Raw genomic sequence first — 23,398 nt, 5'->3', positions numbered from 1 at the left:
TATAAAAATAACCTAATAAATTAGAGTATAGTTGTAAAATAAAATTTAAAAAATAAAAAAAGACATCCTATTATTTTAAAACGTGAAGAGAGTGGTGAGAAGTTATAAAATAATGAGAACAAAATACAAAAATAAAACACAGTAAAAATACCAATTAACATGCGCGAGCCAAGTATGTGCTAAGAGGCTAGTATATATATAAAGCCAAAATTGAGAGTTTGGTTATACTTTCAATATTCCAAAAATGTCCTATATCTACTAAAATTCAATTCTATTTATAAGGGTTGAAATTGTTAAAAACTAATATATGAATTAAGAAAATTAAAAATAAAATAAGAAAAGGATCTTGCTCAAAAAGATTGTTGATACTCGTATCGACCGAGTAGAACTACGCGTCGTAGAAATGGAAACAACAAGACTTAACTGATATTTGGATCGTTGTTTGCCTAAACGTAGACTCAGAAAAAGACCCAAAAAACTAAAAACATTTTCATACGGCCGAAAGGTCTAGTGGATGGGGCGAGACCCAAACACGAACTCGAGAACAAAGACCAAGACCCAATTGCGAGCTTGGCGACCAATGGACTAAGACTAGAGAGATTGGTGACCGATTTGTTTCACCTTCATCTTAAGTCAAGTTCAATTTACTTTATATATTAAGATATCTTAGCAGTTAATTATCTATTTAGTTTTTTTTTTTTTAAAGAAATTATTAAATTTTATTAAGAATCAAGATCAGTTATAAGATACATAGATTGAATATAATTCATAAACTATGCAAGGCCATCCTCTAACTAAAAGAACATACCTATTCCTTCAACACAAGAAAAACATTTCTATAACGCTATCTCGACTGATAACAAAAACTCGAGAAATTGGTTAAAGTCGACAATGATCTGACCTCCTCCGCTGAATGATTTACAATTAAGCACACTTGAAAAAAGTCTAACTCCACGATAATAAGTAAATAATCCGCACCTACAATAAGTTGAACTCTCTGTTTGACTGCTAACAAATCCAAAACAAAAAACCTCTTAATCTCCAATTGATAACGTAGTATCCTCGAACATCAATCAATCTTGATTCAGTAGGAAAAACCTATAACAGGCTTCTTGTCGATCTACTCTATCACAAAACTTTTCTTCCTTCTCGATCATAGCTACAAAATACGGCACCATAGCTGCTACGAGAGCCACGAAGACATACAAATCAAAACAAAACTAGAGTTTATAATGAAAACCTTGACAAATTCTCTCTCAGATCAATAAGGGTCAAACTCTCTCTAAGATCAAGAAAGAGACATACCCTCTCCAAGAATAAAAAATGGAAAAACTCTCTCTAAGATCAAGAAAGAGACAAACCCTCTCTAAAATAAAGAAAGAGACAAACCCTCTCTAAAACAAAGAAAAAGACTCTCCAAACCAAGATGAAGAAATCGTTAGCCTGTGGCGGCCCGAGATACTAAGATCGCCTCAAATGAAAATTTGGAGTTTTTTCCTCTCTAAAGTTAATTATCTATTTGGTTTTTTTTTTTTCAAAAGTATCCATTTATTAAGATTAAAAAAAAAGAATTATTCATTTAATTACTTTCATCAAATTGATTCCCACCGGACTTAACCTAATATCTAAATTGAACAGTGGTATATTCGGCACTATATCACAATTCAACTTATGAAAAAAAAAAGAAAAAAAAAAAGAGAAAAACCTATGATTAGTCCTTTATAAATTGATATATAACTACGCATAAAGAGAGTCAATTGGCGCCCGTGAGCGAGTGCTAGGGGACTAGTAATTGTTAATTGTATCATGTACTCATTAATTTCTTTATAATTGTACAATCATTGTATAATATAAACATATTAGAAATTTAGGCTTGAAAATAAGCCCAATTAAAGATTTTTACTAGCCTGTCCGGTCGTGTAGATAGAGTAGGGCTTATTGTGGCCTAGAACCCTCGATATTGTCTCCGACTAGGCCCGACCCATTAATGACTCTGGTGTAGGGTTGTCCTTTGGTTTGGTTTTTACCGAACAGATTGACTACCGACCAAAATTTTTTGGTTTGCTAAATCGATTTTCACAATTTGAAAAATCGAAAATCTGAAAAAAAAAAAAAAAAAAAAAAAAAAAGGTTTGGTTTTTTTTAAAAACAAAAAAAGTTAATAAACCGATTGATTACCAAAAGAAACCGAATCGATTACTACCCAATAAATCGAAATATTTACCAAAACAGCCGAAACAATTATCGAAATTAAGTTATATATATGCTTATATAATATTATTATATTAGTAACATAAATACTAAACTACTAATATTATAAACTAATGGAATTAATGACAATTTGGTCCCCAGACTATTATACTTGTATTAGTTTGGTCCCTAGGTTTCTAATTTAGAAAATTTAGTCTCCAGACTTTTTCAATTTTGCCAATTGAGGTTGTTTAGTCAATTTAAATTGAAATAAAATAAACATGTCTAGGGCTTAAACGCGCATGAAGTTATGATATAGTTTAGAGTGATCATTCTGCTCTAAAAAATGAGGGCAAATGATTGACACATGGTTCTATGCAAACGGAGCTTTGGACGGAAATTGTATAAATTGATTAAACAACCTCAATTGGAAAAATTGAAAAAGTTTGGGGACTAAATTTTTCAAATTAGAAGTCTATAGACCAAACTGATACAAATATAATAGTCTGAGGACCAAATTGACATTAATCCCTAAACTAATTAACTATAAGAAAATATAAATATATAATGTTATCATATTAATATTATTAAAAGTGTGGGTTAAAATATGGAGTCATTCTCTAATATAGTACTGTTATCATTTTTAAGAAAATAAGAACCTCATTATTAGGTAAGTCTTACATATATATATGTATATCATACATAGTATTCATATTTATTGGTATATATACATACTAAATTAATATGATAGATACTAATATATATTATTAAACTACTTGTACTATAGTACTAGTATATATTATTTGCAAATACTAATATTAATATTATTTCTATTAATACTATTATTATACTAAACTACTAATACTATTAGTGCAAATATATCTATCAAATATTATATGTTATGCATCATATATAATTAAATTGTAATTTATATTGATATATAATTAGTATTATTATTATTCAACCGAAAATGAACCGAAGATGTGCTGAAAATAAATCGAAGCTAAATCGAAAGTATTAGATACAAAAATTGCCGAAATCGAAGTTTACCAAAAAATACCGAAACAAAAAAATACCAAAATTTTTTGTTTTGGTTTTAGTAAGCACCATTACCTAACCGAACCGACCGATGGGCAGGCCTACTTTGGTGGCACCAACATTTCTGATAATAGCACCAACAAAAATTAAAGAGTGTTGTTATTTACACACTTTTTTTTTTCTTTTTGCATACCTTTTTTTCACTTTTTGTCATTTCATGCCACCACACTGCTCCCACAATTGAATTTTCTCATACACACACCCCTTCCAATTACTATAATATCCGTATTTTATAAATTTCACAAAATTTATCACCACAACATACCCCATCACCCAACACACCCATCAACTCAGACAAAAAAAAAAAACAAACACACACCCCTTCACCCACCCAGCTCCATCCCCTTCCCTCACCAGACCAACTCAAAAAAAAAAAAAACACCCACCGGACCACCTCCCTCCTTTTCTCTCTCTCCTCTCGCCCAAGCAGACAGCCAAAACCTTTTTAAAAAAAATTTGCAACTGGAGCCTGGTTTGGAAGTATAGTGCTGAACAATCTTGAAATTGTTCGGAAGTACAGTGCCAAACAATAGTGAAGCCGTTCAGAAGTATAGTGCCGAATAATTGTGAAACCGTTCGGAAGTATAGTGTCGAACCATTATGTAGTGTTAAGTAGATGACTACCAAACCAACTACATATTTTTTTTAACCTTCTTTTTCTTCTTCTTGGCTTCTTGGACGGTGGCTGCGACTTGGACGGGGTGGTCGCTTATCTTGAGGGAGGGAAAGAGAGAGAGAGGGGGGTAGTTGCCGGAGTTGGACAGAGACAGAGAAAGGGAGAGAGGAGAGAGGGAAAGGGAGGGGGTGGTGCTGCACTGGGAGGAGAGAGAGAGAGAGAGAGAGAGAGAGAGAGAGAGAGAGAGAGAGAGAGAGAGAGAGAGAGGAAGGAGGAAGGTGTGTATGTGTGTGTGTTTTTTTTTGTTTGAGTTGATGAAGTGTGTAAGGGTTGTTATTTAAGGTCTTTTTTCTTTGTGTCAATTATGTAAATTTACAAATTAAGTTTTGAGGTGTGCAAATAGCGGCTCTCAAATTAAATTAACCCAAAAAAAAAAAAAAAGAACATTTCCAGTGACAAAGAAAAGTAAAGCATGTCCGTTGCGCAATCAACGAATATGCCACGAGGGTTGATCCACACGTGGCATACACCTCCTACGTGTGTTCTCTCTTCTCTGTCCACGTGTCTCCTCTTGGCTCTGTATTTTGCCAACTCCCTTAGCTTTGCTGTTCTTCCTCCTCCTTGGCTGTGAATGTGTTTGTATTGCAGAGCAGCTATATGAGAATTGAACTCAACTGAACTGAGATGGTGGTTATGACGAGCAACTTTGTGTTTAGACAGGGAACACAACAATATCATCAATACCATCATTGGTGGAGGAATCATGAGATGGTTAACAGTGAATCACAACAACAATGGCAATTTGGAGGCATTTACTATGCTTTGTGTGCCTCTTATGCATTGGTCTCCCTTGTTGCTCTGGTACCTACTCTTCCTCATTTCTATGGATTTTCTTGGTTCAAAATGCATCTTTAATATATATAGCTTCTTCCCAATATTTTTATTTTATTTTATTTTTTTTTCTGTTTTGCTTTCAATTGTAGTCACTATGAAAAAATTAAATCTATATATATATATATAATCTGTACATTAATTAATTTATAACCTCAACCAGATTCAGACAAGTCTTAGCTTCCCCAAATAATAATATATGTGAAGTTCCAAATAAGTAAAATCAATGGTGATCAGAAAACTAGTGGGATGTCCATATGCCTAGTCTTATTAGTTGGTTGGTACATTGATACATGGAATTTCAAAGCAGTGACATCTTATTCATGTCTTCTTCCCCTTGACAGACGTGAGAGATTCATATTTACTTATTTAGCATGTAGTTGTTAAACCCATGTATACTTTATTCTTGAAAACCGAACCGGCTTGTAAAGAAAGGGTGCCCATGTACTTATACACTACACATTCTCTGAAGGCGGTGTGGAACTATGCTAACAGTAGTATGGTCCTTAGATGAGGATTGAATAGGGAAAGCCAAGTACTACACATTCCAAAATGTGACAAATGCATTGGTAGTAAATATGCTGCTTAACTATGTAGATCTTGCTTCTTTCACTTGTAGATTTTGGTGATGAAATAAAAGCACGTCCTGCATATCTTGCTGTGAGGACCTGCTAATGAGGTTTCTTTTCAGGTACAACTCGTGCGCATTCAATTAAGGGTACCAGAATATGGATGGACAATACAAAAGGTTTTCCATATGATGAACTTTCTAGTGAATGGATGTAAGGGTTTTGTATCACTTTTTCATACTTGTGCAAGCATTTATTGTATATGCTTTTTCTGAAAACCAAAATGCATTTTGACAGTGAGGGCGGTCCTATTTGGTCTCTACAAGAGTGTGTTCCTTATTAAACCTCAGGTATGATATGCAGCTCAATTATTCTGTCCTGTTCTAGAATTTAATGTATTGGTTCTGGCAGAAGAGTGTTTAATGTACAAATGCGTAATATGAAAATTAGACTTTAAAATACAGGACCATAGAGTATATTTTCAAGGCTGTAATAAAATGATACAAGAATGACTGGGTACGAAAATGATTTTTGTGAATAGAATTTCCTGTTCATATGATTCTGGAAAGGAAAGCTATTTTTTTCCTATTACCTTGAGTGAGTGAAACTGAAGAGAAATAATTGAAATAAGTTTTGTTTGATGTTGTATATAATTAGGAATTAAAGTAGCTTCTGATTCAACGGACCAAAATAATAAACATGATTGTAGCTCTGGTTTGAGATATAATCTATCTTCTGTATAGTTTCAGTTTCGTAGTTGTGTTTAGAATATTCAACAGAAATTCAGAGCACTGGGTGAAACATGGAATTCAGACATTCAGAGCACTGTGTTTAGAATATTCAACAGAAATTCAGTTTCATAGTTGTGTTTAAATTTTACATCTGGGTGAAACATGGAAGCAATAGAAATTTACCACAAACATGAGTCTTGCAGTAGCCATTCATCCTGATGAAATTACTACAAAGAGCACTGATTGACTGCTCTATGCTTCTTGATTCTGTCACAGATTGGCATTTCCAAAATTCAGTTTCATTAACTATAAAATCATTGAAGTATTGAAGAGTTAACTGTAGAATAGGTAAATGAGATAAACAGTGGTTTACCTAGTCACGATAGAAATATTGAAGAGTTATAGGATAGCAATAAAACAATACATAAAATGTGAAAGAAAATCCCAATTATTACATAGGTCAACTGGTCAAGGAAGTAATACTCTCTGTAATAATTATTGAGATAATGACCTGCTTCCATTTAAGTACAACATTTTGGAATTTTTCTCTTCTGTATTTCATGTGTAAAATATGTTTGTTTTTCCTGCACTGTGAAAGTAGGCTTCCCTAACATTTGCTCTGATGTTTTGTATCGTCTTGTCATAGAATCTTTTCTGATTGCACGGCCTAAATATATTACAGGCTCTTGAAATGCTGCTTATGGATCTTCCTGGTCTTTTATTTTTTTCAACATATACATTACTTGTCTTATTTTGGGCTGAGATCTATCACCAGGTACATCTACTTTTCTTTTGCCCTGAATCTTAATATGAGTAATGACTAATTACTGTGCTTTGATTAACATCATCTGATTCACTTTATGATTATTGTAGGCAAGAAGCCTTCCGACTGATAAACTTAGACCTGCTTATTATATTATAAATGGATGTATATACTCCATACAGGTAAGGAAAAATGATTTATTTTCTTGTTGAACATGGTTAGGCACTTACAAGAATGGCTGAATTTTATTATGCTACTACACTAGGGGCATCACTCTTGCCTGGTCATTGTGTTATGATGATAGGTGTGCATCTGGATTTTCATAAGATTAAGCCGAAGTCGTGCTGCGGTAGAAGCTGCTAGTCTCTTCTTTTCAGGTTAAAAGTTAATATTATATTCATTGCTGATAGTGACATTATTTTGCTTGGAAAACTATTATGGTGGGAGGTAACTATTGTGTAGGTTAAAAGATAAATTTAGATATTTGCTTTCGACATTTGTTTGCAGTTACTTCATTCTGTACTGCTCTGGGATTCTTGATATATGGTGGGAGGTAACAACTTATGTCAACCCAGTGAAAGTGCCCAAGTGTTTAGTGCCTTAAGTCATAAAACAAGTTTTTACCTTTGAATTATTTTGACTTCAGGTTGTTTATCATGCTGAGGCACTTCCCTATTGAATCAAGAGGCCGTCAAAAAAAGTTAGAGGAGGTTTGTGCTTATATTTTAGTCATATTATAGCTTGAAATCATTGGAAGATATTAGATGTTGCTATAGGCATATTGAACTCAAAGCACATTCCTTTAGGGATATTCTAATTTGAAGTTTCAAAACAATATCTTTGTCATCTTGGCTCCTTTTAAGCATAAAAGATAAATGGTTTTTGATAAATTCCCCAGAACTTGTAATGAAACAAATTTTCTCTTTAACTTGATTGATCATTTAAATGAAATTTGATTTTGTGTTTATGTACCTTTTAATGGTAGGTTTACATGATATGCTTGAGGAGCATAACCATGACAGTACAATTCTGAAAGTAAATAAGTATTGCAATTTATGCAAGGAATCACAGTGCCTAACTTATTACATGGCAGGTTGGATGGGTCACCGGCATTTGCTGCACTTGTTTCTTGATAAGATGCATTGTGGTCAGTTCCTTTCAATTGTGAAGCACATACACCCGAAAATTCTTGATTTTCTGAATACTTGTTTCTTGATTTGCATTACAGCTTGCGGTCTCAGCATTTGACAAAGATGCAAATGTGGATGTCTTGGATCATCCCATCCTAAACCTTATTTATTACATGGCAAGTTTTGGACCCTTAACTTTCATGTTTTTAACCTAAATCTCTGACATTTGAAACCCTCTCCCCCAATCCTTTCCTTGAGAAGATAATAGCAAATTTTCGCTCCAAGGAAAAGATGATTGAAAGCAAAACTAACCGGAGTATCAGTGTGTTGGACAGCTTATTATAGAATTATTATCTTATACTGTATATGGTTTTCATTTCTTTTGGCGCAGTTGGCAGAGGTCGTTCCATCTGCTTTGGTGCTCTTCATCCTGCGAAAGTTGCCCCCAAGGCGTGTTTCTGATCAATATCAACCCATAAAATGAAATCTCTATTCATCTTTTGAGCCAATATTGAAATTAAATCATTGTAGGATTCTGTGGTCTACTTGAGTTCCATTTTATGTATATTCTTTGTTTAGTATTCTTTTAATGTATAATTTTTTGACAGTGGGACAACATTTATGGATGTCTTTGCTAGAATAACAGAAGCTAGAGTTTTAGTATGCATAGAGCCTAGAGCTGGTTACTGCAGCAGTTTTTAGAACTTTTAGAATCAAGTTTTTCCTTTATAAGATAATGAAGAGGTGTACTTCGACAATGGCTTACAGATTTTTTTGTCTAAGGAGCAAATCATTATTAAAACATTCAGCTACAAGTGAATTGGTAATTACAATGTTTTTTACGATATAGAACAAGAATCAAAATACTCTACTTTCTAAACAAACTGAACCAATATATTCTTAAGACTACCCCAAGTCTCTGTAAAAGGGGAAAAATATACATAAATAAAATTACAATCACAATAAAACTATGCCCCAAGCTATGCTTCTGCAAACCAGCTTGGAATATATATCATACATAACTCTCTAAATTGCTCAGACATATATACAGACAAGTCAGACCCTCCAAATCACTATAAGCCACTCACCAGAACCCAGCCAGGCATAATGTACAGGTAGGGAAAATCAGAGCAAACTCAATCAAATGCTATAGACATGAAAGTGTCATCATCCAACAATTTGTCAATATCAATTAGATCCTCACCACCTTCGGCCTTGTATTCTGAACCATCCATAGTGCTATCACTTGCCTGCTAAAAGATCATAACAAACATGCAAAGTAAGTCCCAACTGCAGGTAACAGATATTGTATTTAGTACTACTTAACAGTACCTAAAATAATTCACTGAAACGGAAAGGTAGAAAAAAGGTCTGCAACATTATTTTAGTTTTAGAACTAATCCCTCCACTATTAACAGAATTCATAAAATGCTCGACATTGCATACCACAACTGAAAAACATTCAATTTCCATTCCAAATTACACCACAGGGTCCCAAGGGTTATTATTAATATGGAAAATAAGAGGGCGCGCTCTCAGGCTTTTATAGATATCAGAGCTAAATACTCCAAAATGGGATAATGAAGCCCTTGAGGAGGATTTGCGTTCAGTGTATCAAGATATTTGAGATTTCACGATTTTCACACAGGAGGTTTTCAAAAATTTAAAATAACACTTAACTTTTAGAATGATTGTAAAAGCCCCTCACAAAAGCTTTGTTGCAAAGATGGCCTAAAAATTATGGCCTTCGTATGGTTATTTCCTAATAATCAAATAACATGCAATAAATATGAACATACAATTACAAGCTCAGTATCAGTAAATACCAACAGAAGATAAAATCTTAACAAAAACACAATATTCATGCTTTACAAACTGTAATTAAGATAATATGACTTTGAAAACAAAAGGCAACAATTTTAGATAAATAAATACCTTGGTTTCACGGAACCCTTCCACAACATTTAGCAATCTACGATATTGAGCTCGTCCCTCTGGATATTGAACCATAGACTTCACCCTAGTAAGAGCTTTCTGTAACCTTTCCTCAGTTTGTTTCCTCCCTTTCTTAAGAAAATCATAATCGTCCTCTTTGGAAGGCACAACATGTAAGTTCGGATCCTTGGCAACTGCATCCGGTCGGAATCCTCGCAAACCAGTCCCCTTACGTCTCCAACGCAATATCACTTTCTCCAGAATTCCTACTGACCAGGTGATTGCTTTATATTGTTTCCTCACCTGGTGTCCCCTTACATGGGCCTTTATAAAATGAAAACGGGAAGTTAGCATTCATGGTTGTAGGTGTATCTTCCAGAGAAGCAAAGACCCAGAAAGTTAAAGACAATTCTGAAAAATTCTTCTCAAAGGATGTCATAACTTCAAAAGGTATAGAAGACGGAGGAAAATAAGTAATTAGGAAGCCCCAAACCAAATAGCCAATAAAGCAATGATTCAGATGACCCAAATCCAAAATCAAATTCTAACTCTAGAAAGTGGTTTTAAAATTCTCAGTACTCAACAACCCTTTCCATCATTTCTCCAACTTAACTGGCAGTCCCAAGTCTATAAGTATAACTTTGATATACAAAACAACCCATGGTCAAAATACTTGCATAAAGAACTTATATGGATCAATGGGACGCAAAATTAGAGGGACCATCAGTAGTTATCCCGGATAAGATAGTTTATTATTATTATTATTTTTTTTTTTTTGGAAGCCTAAAACAGCAATAATAAGCAATCAAGAAGCAAAAGGTTGACCTGGATTTTAACAATTCTTTGACGAATTAGCAGGAATTCTTTTCTCTTCTTCCAACCACGAAACTTCTTTTGGATCTGAATTGCAGAAGTATGGGCTAATCCATTGACTGTTCCCGCCTTGTGTGATTTGGCAGCTATGAGTGAAATTGCTCGCTCATCCAACATTCCAAACTCATCATTATCATACTCAGTTAACTTTCTCCTCTCAAATGACTTCATCCTGAACATTTGTTGGATACGAACAGCAGCTTGCGTGGCATTAGTTACAGCAGTAAGTGAATCCTTCAGTGACAGTGCATCTGGCATATCACCGTAATTCACGGGTGTAGCTGTCCGTTCTGAAAAAGTTTTAACAGCTTTTGTTCCAGATATTTCTACAGCACCATCTTCCTTCGCATCATTCATTGTAAGGGAGCCAAGGTAATTGGTCAGCGAAGACTCTGCGAGGAAGCCTGAGATTCCTTTGTGTCCGTTAACAGATGCCAGGTCTGCGGGTGTTCTACCCAAAGGAAATTCTGGGGATGGATCAGTCAGTGCTCCAGGATCTGCGCCAAGGGAGAGAAGGACTGCAACCGTTTGCTCTCTGAATTTAATATAGGTTCAAGGCAAGAAAACACCACACAACAATAAAATATGAGCAGTGTTGGAACAGGATGCAGATAGTAGTAGATAGTAATTAAAAAACAACACAAGCCCAGGTGAGCAATGGATTTATTCAGTTTGCTTTTGAGCTAGCCTATAATAATTTGCAAGCCATTTATCAGGATGAAGAGAGAAAGGAAATACCCAGCTTAAAGCTTAAAGAGTTCAGATTAAAATCAAATTTAAGGCCTTTTGTCACTATAATATTGTGTAAAAAGCACTAGTTTATCTGTGTATGTGAATATTGAGTGTGTGTGTGTGTGTGTGACAGAGACAGAGAGCGGGCAAGAGAGAGAGAGAGAAAGAGTACTGCTCAATGTTTTACAAGTCAAATGGCTTCTGGGCTTTGCAAAGTTGTGGTAACAAAGTTTAGATGCTTAATATTTAGGAATATATTTAATTTTATGCCAGAGTCCCTGAGTTGTTTTGCATATGCAACAAAGAGAGAGAGAAAATTCAACAGAAGCTAGACTAAAGAAAAAAGAAAAAAAAAAGGTACTGATGTCCTTGCCTGCCATAGAATGCTGCCCAATGAAGGGCAGTCCACCCATTAACGTCACGGAAATTGATACTGACTCCTGCAGTTACAATAGGTTTTATGGCCCAATCATAACCAAGAGCAGCTGCTAAATGTAGCACGCCTTGACCCTCATCATCTAATACACTAGGTCCTTTACCATCTTCTATTGCTTTATGAAGAAGCCAAGTGTACAACTTCTCTTTCATCAGCTTTATAAGATGTTCCGTCCCTTCATGTTGGAGCAAATCATTGACTGGCGTTGGCACACTTGAATATTCATCGTCCTCCTTCAGTGATATGATTTTACGAATTAAGTTTTGTTTCTCCTTAACACCTTCAAATAGTTGACCTGGAGGGCTAACAGATCCAAGAGACAGTAACCTCTCAAGACGCAAATGAAGATGCATCTCATTGGTAGCACTATTATAGTTATCTGTCATATCTGAACCTTTAGTGGAGCTCATTTGATAAACTTCATAATCAAACTCCCTTACTTCACTACAAGCTAACCTGTTGGAACAGGTTACATAGAAAGGGACTTGCCCAGCCCTGTGAGGCGGAGCACAACAAGAAAGAACCCCATCGGCTATAACCTCTGCAGGAACCTCCACTTCCCCAAACATACAAGACCAGTTATATTTTACTACATCTTGTTGACTTATCAAGAATGTTCCAATAACCTGAACCTGTTTTACATCAGCAAATGAAATGACAAATAAGAAATCGAGCACATGCACATATAAAATGACAACCATCAGATCTACAATAGGCATGCCACATATTCAAAATGATGTGAAACCAGTGATCACAATAGATTTGGAGATAATATAGCATTTGGTAGTTGAATAGAAAATATCTTTTAAGTCAGAAAGCAAATTATTGTAATTGGGTTAGAAGAAAAATATTAATATGCCAAAGGAATAATATAATAGTAAATTTTTTTAACCAACGTGCATAGTGGGAAGGGAGGAGAAGTAAAAACAAAATATCTCAAAAACTCTCAAAGATGATACAATTTTCAACAACAAAGCTATTTCGAAGGAAAAAGGATTTCTAATGACAAATTTGGTAAGCATTATATTTACTTGCGGTAAGCAGATATATTCCAAAATTCAGTACCGCAACTATGCTGAAAAGAAAAATAGTGATTGAATAACTAAAAAAAAAAAAAAAACTCAGTACCTCAATTTCGGATTCTGTGTAAGCCCACTTTGGTGAAAAATCAACTATGCTGAAAAGCTGGTCCTGGGAGATAGAGGGGCTCAATGAGGAATCATCAACTACATTTCCACATTCAACCGTGCTCCATGAAATACCAGATGAGGATTGCATCTGCAAATCATCTACCTCTCCGAGTTCCTTAGAAACCCACCTAGAAAAGCTGTCAACTTTCTTCAAACCCTCTTCTCTATCTAATAATTGCTGTCTCAAAGTGAAAGCATAGTTGATATTCCCATCTTTAGGAATGTCATGCTCGGAATTTGAAATGATTAAGCATTGAGATTCTGCATTTGTAAGCTGTGTTTGAAAGTTGTTCTGTACAAGCTGCTCATTCTGCTGATTAGGATTAGTAACGAGCTCAGGAGCATTTCTCAGATTTGCATCATTAGTTCTTTGCTCAAATAACTTAGTATCCAGAGTTTGCAAATTCATTGACTGGTGCGGGGACCATTTGGGCAACTGCGAATTGTCTCCCAAAGGAAGCTGGATAAACAATCTAAGAATTAGTATATTCACATAATTTTTAATTTAAGACAACTTTATTATTAATTAAAGATGCAAACAGTTCCAGAAAAGAAAGTAAACAGAATCCATGGATGAAATCATGCAAGCAGAAAATTAAATTAAAACAGTGAGGTAATCGGTTACCAAGCTAAGATGCTCCTCATTAATGCACCAGGGTTATTATATTGTACTCATATTATAGTTGGATGTCTATATAAATTAACTAGTGGGACACTATGAGAACAGCACCCAACATGCACACATAATGAAATAAATCCTCAAGTATCTGCAGTTCAACAAAACCAGGACAAACAAATGGAAGCCATTGACCTCGTCTCAAAAATTATCTGTGTCAATAAGACAACATATAAACAGATAAAGAACATGCCACAAAGTATATAAAGAACCACTGAAACAGTTAAATACCTGCCAATTTTCTTGGATTGGCAGAGAACTCCCAAACTCCTCCTTTAATGTTCTATCCCCTGCTAAACGCTCAGCTGGAGTTATATTTTGTTGCTCAAGGGGAAATCCAGTAGAAGTAGGTTGGATGGAAGACATTGATGCATGAGAAGGTACAGTATGAAATCCCGTTGTACATTGTTCCAAAATTTCTTCCCAGGATCCCACACCAAGTGTTTTTTGGGAATCAATCACACAAGTAGAGTCATCACTATAATGAGGTTGAACTTTCTCAAAATGTGGCCTGTAATATGTTCCATGAATTGATGACTGGCCATCCTGATTGTCTGATAGGGTTATAATACTCAAATTAAAATGTTGCACTGTAAGAGGCATTAGATAAAGCCATCCATGAATGAAATCTAAATTAACAACACCCCCTCCCTGGGGCAAAAAATAAAGGTGAAAAAATAAAAAACATTACTTGAATACGGATGCGGTGAGAGATCTACATCTTTTTTGTCCATCAGAGGACCATTCCCCATTTGTGGTGACTCAAAAACTGATTGAAATAAGGAACTTGCTTGGTGACTATCCCCTGCATCAATTCACATATGTTAATGGAAACTCTCAAGCATATTTAAGAAGTGTGCCCGTTGCACAGTCATTTTGGCATTCATTATCTAAATCAAACTGAAGTTTCTCAAATCCAGAGGGTAAGTTCACGTGTTAACTCAAGATAAGACCAAAATGGCATGTAAAGATGACCACTTTTAACAAAGTCAGAGACAGAAGATACCAGAATCAGCATCTTCGCATGATGAGGTATGGGTGCTGCTCGGGCTTGTATAGTCTGTATATCCTGAAGGTGTTCTGCAATTACTGTTAGACGAGCTAGAATTCCAGTGGCTGCCCTTTTGGAGATTCGTCGTAACCTCATCAATCTCTCTTCCAACATTTGCCCTATTGCCCTAATAAGAAAATAACCAAAAGGCAATCCATAAGTTAATAGATTTTATGCTATAAAAACAAAAGGTTTTTAAAAATAAAAGAACTAACAACCAAAGAAATATACAAAGGACACATAAACCTGGTTTAAGAAACTGAGACATACCATAAACAATTTGAATCTGGGAAACGAAATTTAAATTTAATTTCACAAGTCAGAAATTGTATTTTTTGAGAGTACATGGCCAAGCTCAAATATCTTCTTCAAAACTGTGAAAAGGCACTTCTAGAAATCTAAAGGTGTGATGCTGGTAGGTAAATCTTCCTCGTCCTTGTAATTGGGAATTTGGGACTTCCCTCATCTTTCTAATTTTTGTGATCTCCACCAAAAGCTTTTTGCACCAAAATTAATTTCCTAATTCTATAGAACCCAAACTTGACAAATTACCAATTTCTTGTAATCCTAACTGCTCTCAGTATAAGAACTTTCATTAGTGTTCTGCATCAGATGATCTATGACCTTAAGCAAAATCCATTATCAGAGAACTTCAAGATGAGCAGTCCAATAGTGGATGGAATATTTGAAAACCAACCACAGTATAATTTCTTAAACGAAGCAAATAAACTGAAATTAAGTTGCAGCCCTACTTATTAATTCCTAAGAACAACTAGTAGGTGATTTCAATAGAAAGACTAACGACACCAGCAGGAGCAAGTGTTTTAACTAAATGAAAGATGGTCTACATGAGAGAAGTTATCAAGCCCACCAAAAACTGGATATGAGAAGAAACCAAAATAAGAATTTGATTTAAAAAATTGTAACAATAACGAAAATGAAATTAAGGAGAAGAACAAGAAGGAGGAAACGAATACCTTTACTTCCAAGTAATGGACAAAAACTATGTGCATCAAATCCCTGCACAATCAACAATATAAAAATTGAAAACATAAACCTTGGAGAAAAAGCTTTTAGAAAACTGAAACCTTTAGAAACTTAACTGCATTAGGGCATTCCAAAAAGAAATGTAACCATAAAATTATAGGATCTTTTGGGGTAAAACTATTTAGGGAGGTGAATTTGAGTTGGGTAATTCCATAGGGATGTTTTTCTTTGTTAAGTTAAAGATTTAAGGGCTTTATGGGAAGGCAGAGCGTTGCTGATAATTTGGCTTATTTGGAGGAAAAGTAACAAAAGAATTTTGAAGAATATAGAGGCGCTGAGGTGGAAGAGCTGTGGGACAAAGTGAGGTTCTGGTCATCACTTTGGGCATCGGTTTCATTTGTTTTAGATGGGAAGGCTGCTGTTAGGATTCTATTTTAATTAGTAGAATCTGATGTTTTGTTCATATTAATGGTTTGTACTTTCTGGGGTCCTCATTTTGTACTCTTTGATGTTTATTAATAAATTATCTTTCTCTTCAAAAAAAAAAAAGTATGAACTTTTAAATACCAAAATTAGTGCATATATTATATATAAATAAGAATATATAACTCAAACTTACTCTTCAAGCATCCAGTAGCTGCGCCTTTGAAAATTTTCATTCTCCTCTCCATGGGCATAGTAGCAGTGTAGAACATCAACACTGCCAACCTAAAATAACTTGAAGAATGTTACCTCTCAGACTCCAGTAAATGTTTTTTGACTTCAATGAAGACCATTTTTCTCTTTCGAATATATCCAAATAAGAAATGCATGAGTCCAATAACCTACATGAGCATCCTTTGGGTGCGTAGTGAAAAAAGTGTTGACTTTAACAAGGCATTTATTACGAACACACGCACTCCAGATACAAGTAAATACTTATTTTGCAAGCTTACCTTTAGCTTCTCATGGGCCTCCTTCACAGTCTTCCCATCTTTTTTCTTCCTCCAATTATGTCCATCCTTTCTGAAGTATCTCAAAACCTTCCGATCAAAAAGAAAAAGCGAACCACCTGGCATGGTGGAAGAAGTTTCACGCTATAATGTTCTGTGTAAATACTACAACTGAAATGACCAGTAATTACATTGTATATACAGAAGAGCTAGTGACTCTGCCTAACAAAATCAAAAGGTTGAATAAAAGCATCTCAAATGATATTCAGAGACTTTTGGGGCCATATTAATTATTAGGCATAAATTCAATTTCGACACATAACTATATATGTCATTTCAACGGGGTCCATGAACTTTAAAATATTTCAAATATACACCGGGTCTACTATCTAAATTGAAAAATAGATTTATATTCATTAATTCATTGAGAGATCAGTTAAATGTCAGTTTGTCTTTTGCTGACCGGAATCACTTGGCGACGTGACGCTATCCCATCAAACATTTCCCGCCAAATGAGCGACACGGTGACACCTGTCCACCTAACTCCTGACACGGGGCCACAAACCCATCTCTTTCTCGCTCATCAAACACAAGTGAGGGATTTATATTCGAATTTAGGGTAAAACGTGATGTTTTTTAAAGACTAAATAGTCAGGAGAGCGTTTGACGAGCAGGAAAGAGGTGATGAATGTGTGGGCCTATGTCAGGTGGACATGTGTTGCTCATTTGGCGGGAAAGGTATGCTGAGTTGGTGCCACGTCGCCAATTAATCCCCGTCAGCAAAAGCTAAGCTGACATTTAACTGATCTCTCAACAAATCGATAGACGGAAGTCCATTTTTCAATTTAGATAATAAATCAGGTATATATTTGAAATATTTTAAAGTTTGTGGACCCCGTTGAAATGACATATATAGTTATGTGTCTAAATTGAATTTATGCCTAATTATTATGTTTCCACAATGAAACATTACTTCACAACAACAACAACAACAACAACGATAGGTAAATGGTAGAGTCAAGGCATACAGATCCCAGAAATAAATACTTAAAATTAACTTTTTGACAACACCAAAAGAGGGGCCTTTTAAATACCCAAACATACAATCCATACAATTTGAGGAACTTTAGGCACCAAATTTCTAGCCCAAAATCGCAAACCCTTAACTTCAAGAAAGATAATAAGAGAGAAGAAATCAAGCAGCAAGAAAAACCACAAGAACGCAATAATTTAAGTGGTTCCCAAATTGGGCGACACCCACATGCAATGAATATGACCCACTAAAAGGAGACAAAGAAAATTACAATCGAAGAGCATATATATTCTTCCCTCACACTAAATAATATCTCTTCTCTCAACCCAACTCTCAATAGAGAATCTAACATACACCCAAACTCACAGGCTCACAAAATCCTAAACTCTAAACTCTCAATAGAGGTTCACTATATTCTCTCTAAATTGGAGTTGTTACTCACCATATGGAGGCTGAGCACTAAAGGCCTAACTATAGGCTCCCCAAGACTCTACGTTACAATAGAAAGTGCAGACTTTGCTGACACCACTCGAGCAGGTGGCCATTTCGCTCGAGTGCTTCACAAACACTGAAAGTCATCTTCTCTGGCTACACCCTAAAATTCGCTCAAGCGGCTTTCTTACTGTTTCACCTTCTTCTTCAACTTTGAGCCAAAAATTCCATACTATTCCTCCAAGGAACAATAATATAGCAAAAGACAATAAAAGAAAGAGACAAGAGGGTCGAACCTAATAAACCCAAGAATATAAAATAGAGAAAAATGGATCTGATCTTTTGCACAAGAGAAACAAGCATTTATAGCACTCAGCAGAAGCAAACATGAGAGAGAAAAAAAAAAAAAAAAAAAAAAAAAAAGCAATATATGTTAATATTTGCAATAAGTCAATAACCATACTTGGTGGTCTGTTTGGAGGCTCTGATAAGATATGGAACTTGTGATAATTACTAAGAATTTCACAAATTTCAGCTGGCCGCAACCACCGGTGTTGAGCCTCTACTAGCAATTGTTGAATGTCTGCATACACAAAATCACACTATCAGAAACTGATCGAGTTTAAAGTTTTTTATAGTTGAATTCTATATGATAATGAGGAAAAGAGAGCTTGAAATCTGACCTAATCGAGGGCCCTGAGCGTACGATCCGCGCTCCGCCATGGGAAGACTGGTTGAAGCAAAGAGGAAGAAGCTGAGCACAAGTTTATGAAATGGACAAGGAAAGCTTTAAGACTTGGTTTTGAGGAGTCAACCAACCATTTTAGTTGTTGTCATAAGAGAAAGACTCCAATTTCAAATAAAAAATTAAATAGTTGATCCACTTTTAAGTGTGTCTTAGGCCTTCCACTATGCACCGGATTTTGTGACCCAAAAACCCATTTTGGACCACAAATGGGTCACAACTCCTCACTACGGGCCGGAATGTGTGACCCAAAATGGGGTGTAACCCAAAGTGTAACTCAGAAGTGGGTTTCATGTGTGACCCAAATTGTGTTGTGACCCAAATCCAAAAAGCAGCCCACGTGAAGAGAGAGAGAGAGCTGCTGAGCTGAACAGGAGGTGGGGCCCGCGCCTGTTGCTGCTGACGGAAGCTGCAGTTGCTGACGCGCCTGTCGGATGACGTCACGTGCTGGCTCGGTTGCAGCGCTGGGGAATTGGAAGCTTGACGCGTGGCTGGCTTCCTTCTCACCAACGGTCCAGATCGGCCGACCGTTGGTGATCAACGGCTGCTGCTTTTTGGGCTTTTTTTTTTTTTTTTTTTTTTTTTAGATGGGCCGGGGATGGATCTAACGGCTGGGATTAATGGACCGTTGATAATCAACGGTCCAGATCGGCCTTTTTATTTTTTTTTTTAAACAAATATTTAATAAATCATTTAAAATATATATAATATCCGAAAAATTGCCAAAAAATTTCAAAAAAATTTTAAAAAATTCTCCAAACCCTCCAACAGCTATATTTTCAAGGATGTCTATATATATCACACAACACTCATATGGTTTCATCACAATTTACAACCTTTGTTTACCAAATTGATTGGAAATTTTTTTTTCTTTGTCATGGCTCCAAGAGGAAGTGCTTGGGTGGTAGCTGAAGATGAAGCCCTAGTGATGGCATACCTAGAGAGGTCTCCCGACGGTTGTCTTGGTGCCCAAATTAGAGCCGCCATGCTTTGGGAACAAATTTATGAAATTTTCAAGCGTAACATGGGGGGTGAAACAATTCGTAAGGTTGGCGGTGTTAAAGCACGATTCAAAGATATTGCGCGTGATTGCAACAAATTTTATGCTTGCTTATTGGAGGCCGAGCGAATGCGTGCAAGCGGTGCAAATGATGCCAATGTGGTAAGTTTTTATGCATTTATATATTTGCATGATTATTTTTTGTATCCTCCAATTATCAAGCATATTTATATATTTGTATAATTATTATATGTTTTGTTTATAAATGAAGCATATTTATATAATGGTATTACTATTTTATTGTTTTGTATATGTATCAAACATATTTATATATTTGTATGATTATTTTTGGTTGTGTTTATAAATGTAGCATATTTGTATAATGATATTATTATATTGTATTTCCACTATTTTGTTTATCTATCAAGCATATTTATATATTTGTATGATGTTGGTTTTTGTTTTGTTTATAAATGTAGCAAATTTACTATTTATGTAAGTTATGTTTGCATTTCCACAAGAAAATTTATATATTTTAATTTTTATTTTATTATTGTAGTTTACGCAAGCACTTGAAGGCTTTCGAAACAAGACTGGATTCAAGTTTCCATGGGTGCACATTTGGGAAAAAATAAAGGAAAGTGCAAAGTATGCTGCCGTTCATGCTCCTGTTCGGGTTAGTGATTCAGAGACCCCCGCCACCGACGATGCCGACACTCCCGCCGATGATGATCCCGAGGAGACCGATCCAGTCATACCACTTGGCGAGGACGAAAACCCACCACCATTCCAACCATGCGGTTCCTCGCGGCCAAGGCCACCAGGGAGAAACCATGCAAAACGGGCCAAGGCAGCCGAGCCCGTCCAAACTCATATGGTTGAGGCAGTAGATCATTATAATGAAAATTCAAGGATTTTCATACAAACGAGAGTTGACAGAGAGCGTGCAAGGAGTGAAAGAGACGCCGCAAAGGACGCAAGAGAAAGGATGAGGATCGAGAGGCAGCTAGAATGGGAAGAACAAAATATTATGGGCCAAGACCTCTCCAAAATGAATGATGGGCAACGGATGTATTGGGAGCAAAAGATGGCTGAAGTCATTGCAAGGAGGCAAATGCGTGCTAACCACCATTCGGAGTCCACTCCATCTGGATACTACCCGGATCTTTCCAACCTCACTCACTCAAACCAGGGGTACCCGCCTAATAATTAGAATTAGACCTTGCTCTTCAATTGTGTTTTTTAGTTTGAATGTTAATCTTGTTTTAAATTATGTTTGCTCTTTAATTGTATCCTTTAATTTGAACGTCAATCTTGTTTTAAGTCATGGTTTGCTATTTATTCAATTAATGTTTACATTTCCACCCAACATTGGATTCTCCCTTATTAACCACAGACTGATGCATGCTTTACAGTAGATAAGACTGATGCATGCTTTACAGTAGATAAGACTGATGCATGCTTTACAGTAGATAAGACTGATGCATGAAATGACTACACCATCATAAAGCAAATGAATGTGGACCATTCATTCCTTATCTCAAATGCAAGTGGTTTCAGTATAAATACCACTATATTTACCATGTTACACTCAATCTTATTTCAGGATCATTTCTCATTCCATAAACACCCAAATGAATACTTTGTATGTGTATTCATCCTCCTCCTCGTCTTCGGACTCTGATGCTGAATGGGATAGGGAAGAGGAGGGAAGGGAGATGGTGGGTAAGTTGATTGTGTCAATGGGTCATACCGTCGTCGCCGATACACCAAGGCATGGCGGTACTTCTTCAAATCGCCGGTACACACACCGGAATCGAGAAGCCGCCCACGAACGTCTCATGGACAACTACTTCATCCCCTCGCCAATCGAGGACACCGTGACTTTCCGCAGGCGATACCGCATGCACCAACCGCTATTCAATAGAATTCTCGAAGCGGTCTGCCTCCAGGATGAGTATTTCCGGCCAACAGTTGATGCCGTCGGTAGAGTGGGTTGCACACCTCACCAAAAGGTGACTGCAGCACTGCGGGTGATGGCATATGGCATTCCATATGATTTGGTCTCAGAGTCAATGACCATTAGCCAAACCACCATACGACAATCATTCTTGAAGTTCGTGAGAGCCATCACTGACGTCTTCGGACCAGAGTATCTCCGGAGGCCTACTCCGGCCGATTTGAGGAAACTTTTGCGAAAGGGGAGCCGTAGAGGATTTCCAGGTATGATTGGTAGCTTGGATTGCATGCATTGGGTATGGCAAAATTGCCCAATGGCCGAGCAAGCTGTGTACCGTGGGCATTATCGTGTCCCAACAGTTATCCTTGAAGCCGTTGCTGGGTACGACACGTGGATATGGCATGCAAATTTTGGTATACCTGGGTCGAATAATGATATCAATGTGCTGGACTGTTCTCATCTCTTTGATGATATGATTTCCGGCCGAAACCACAGGGTGAAATTCACTGTGAATGGGATAGACTACACCATTCCATACTTTCTTGCAGATGGGATCTACCCTCAATGGTCAACTCTTATCACTACATTGCACAGTCCCGTTCTTCCCCACCATAAGTTGTTTGCCGCTAGACAGGAGGGATACAGGAAGGATGTGGAGAGGGCGTTCGGAATTTTAAAAGCCCGGTGGCAGATTATAAAACGACCTGCTCGTTATTGGCGTCCGATTGAGCTTGGGTATATCATGAAGGCGTGCATAATATTGCACAATATGATCGTGGAGGATGAGCGCCCTGAGGATGACGGTAGGGATGACCCAATAGACCCAGAAGCGAGCACTAGAAGGGCAGAAGCTGAATACGAAGGTGTAGAACCATGTCCGACCGGTGCCGCTCCATCATCATTACCTGAGATGAATGTTCGTCGGAATTTGCTTAGGGACCGAAATGTCAACGAATCCCTAAAAACTAATTTGATTGAGCACATCTGGATCCGAGAGGGGAACCCACCACTTGCCCCAACATATTGACGACCTGGATCATCGTTCGTCAATATTGTTCTCATTATGATTGTTGTTGTTGTTTTTTCTTTAAATTATCGTATTGTTCTTGTTTTTTTTTCCTTTTAGTGATCATGTTGTACTTGTTTTTCCTTTAAATCATCGTGTTGTTTTTCTTGTTTGTGGTTGTTGAAGTTCCGATGTTGTAAGGCTTATGTTGTCTAATTTATGAAATTTTCTTATTTTAAATATATTCAATATTGACCTTATTTTAAAGATCTCATTAAAATAAGATCACTAGAATCATTTTTATTATACTTTAAATTTAAAATTATCAATTAAATATCACTTAATCAATATTAGACATATTTTAAATATGTATAAAACACTGTGACCCAAAATGGGTCACAGCACCATAAATGGGAGAATTG

The 23,398-nt window shown here is 36.2% G+C and overlaps 3 protein-coding genes across 4 annotated transcripts; 2 read left to right on the top strand and 1 right to left on the bottom strand.

The window, feature by feature from the left end:
• The first annotated feature begins 5,522 nt into the window (after positions 1-5,522).
• Positions 5,523-8,642, top strand: LOC147277350 (tobamovirus multiplication protein 1-like). The gene is made up of 10 exons (XM_086252947.1): positions 5,523-5,577; positions 5,662-5,714; positions 6,778-6,870; positions 6,969-7,040; positions 7,163-7,235; positions 7,366-7,411; positions 7,505-7,568; positions 7,952-8,005; positions 8,087-8,164; positions 8,380-8,642. Exons 1-10 carry the CDS (start codon positions 5,553-5,555, stop codon positions 8,470-8,472), a joined length of 651 nt encoding a protein of 216 aa, XP_086109073.1. The 5' UTR covers positions 5,523-5,552; the 3' UTR covers positions 8,473-8,642.
• Positions 8,643-8,808: 166 nt separating this feature from the next.
• On the bottom strand, positions 8,809-19,095 carry LOC147277349 (calmodulin-binding transcription activator 2-like). 2 transcript variants are annotated; one of them, XM_086252945.1, is made up of 13 exons: positions 18,949-19,095; positions 18,729-18,848; positions 16,804-16,919; positions 16,488-16,576; positions 15,859-15,901; positions 14,837-15,008; positions 14,522-14,635; positions 14,062-14,384; positions 13,093-13,614; positions 11,902-12,596; positions 10,749-11,331; positions 9,924-10,247; positions 8,809-9,241 (listed from the first exon to the last, which is right to left on the bottom strand). In XM_086252945.1, exons 1-13 carry the CDS (start codon positions 18,986-18,988, stop codon positions 9,125-9,127), a joined length of 3,258 nt encoding a protein of 1,085 aa, XP_086109071.1. In that variant the 5' UTR covers positions 18,989-19,095; the 3' UTR covers positions 8,809-9,124. The 2 variants fall into 2 exon arrangements, with proteins under 2 accessions (XP_086109071.1, XP_086109072.1); XM_086252946.1 differs by having other exon boundaries at positions 8,809-9,238.
• Positions 19,096-19,887: 792 nt separating this feature from the next.
• On the top strand, positions 19,888-22,997 carry LOC147277348 (uncharacterized). Its single transcript, XM_086255625.1, has 3 exons — positions 19,888-20,172; positions 20,570-21,204; positions 21,617-22,997. Exons 1-3 carry the CDS (start codon positions 19,888-19,890, stop codon positions 22,995-22,997), a joined length of 2,301 nt encoding a protein of 766 aa, XP_086111751.1.
• The last annotated feature ends 401 nt before the right edge of the window (positions 22,998-23,398 follow it).

This window comes from Dryas octopetala, chromosome 8 (assembly GCF_963921425.1).
Source record: "Dryas octopetala chromosome 8, drDryOcto1.1, whole genome shotgun sequence".
Lineage (NCBI taxonomy): Eukaryota > Viridiplantae > Streptophyta > Magnoliopsida > Rosales > Rosaceae > Dryas > Dryas octopetala.
The sequence above is the reverse complement of the archived record's forward strand: the minus strand, read 5'-3'. Positions and strand labels throughout refer to the sequence as shown.

Excerpts from the sequence above, each read along its gene's own strand:
- LOC147277350 (XM_086252947.1), top strand. The coding sequence starts at position 5,553 with ATGATGAACTTTCTAGTGAATGGAT. Across the intron at positions 6,871-6,968 it reads GGGCTGAGATCTATCACCAG|GCAAGAAGCCTTCCGACTGA; the intron begins GTACATCTACTT and ends TGATTATTGTAG. Across the intron at positions 7,569-7,951 it reads GTCAAAAAAAGTTAGAGGAG|GTTGGATGGGTCACCGGCAT; the intron begins GTTTGTGCTTAT and ends ATTACATGGCAG.
- LOC147277349 (XM_086252945.1), bottom strand. The coding sequence starts at position 18,988 with ATGGCGGAGCGCGGATCGTACGCTCAGGGCCCTCGATTAG. Across the intron at positions 16,577-16,803 it reads AGGCCCATGAGAAGCTAAAG|GTTGGCAGTGTTGATGTTCT; the intron begins GTAAGCTTGCAA and ends AAGTTATTTTAG. Across the intron at positions 13,615-14,061 it reads CAATCCAAGAAAATTGGCAG|CTTCCTTTGGGAGACAATTC; the intron begins GTATTTAACTGT and ends TTGTTTATCCAG.
- LOC147277348 (XM_086255625.1), top strand. The coding sequence starts at position 19,888 with ATGGCTCCAAGAGGAAGTGCTTGGGTGGTAGCTGAAGATGAAGCCCTA. Across the intron at positions 20,173-20,569 it reads GTGCAAATGATGCCAATGTG|TTTACGCAAGCACTTGAAGG; the intron begins GTAAGTTTTTAT and ends TTATTATTGTAG. Across the intron at positions 21,205-21,616 it reads CTCACTCACTCAAACCAGGG|GATCATTTCTCATTCCATAA; the intron begins GTACCCGCCTAA and ends ATCTTATTTCAG.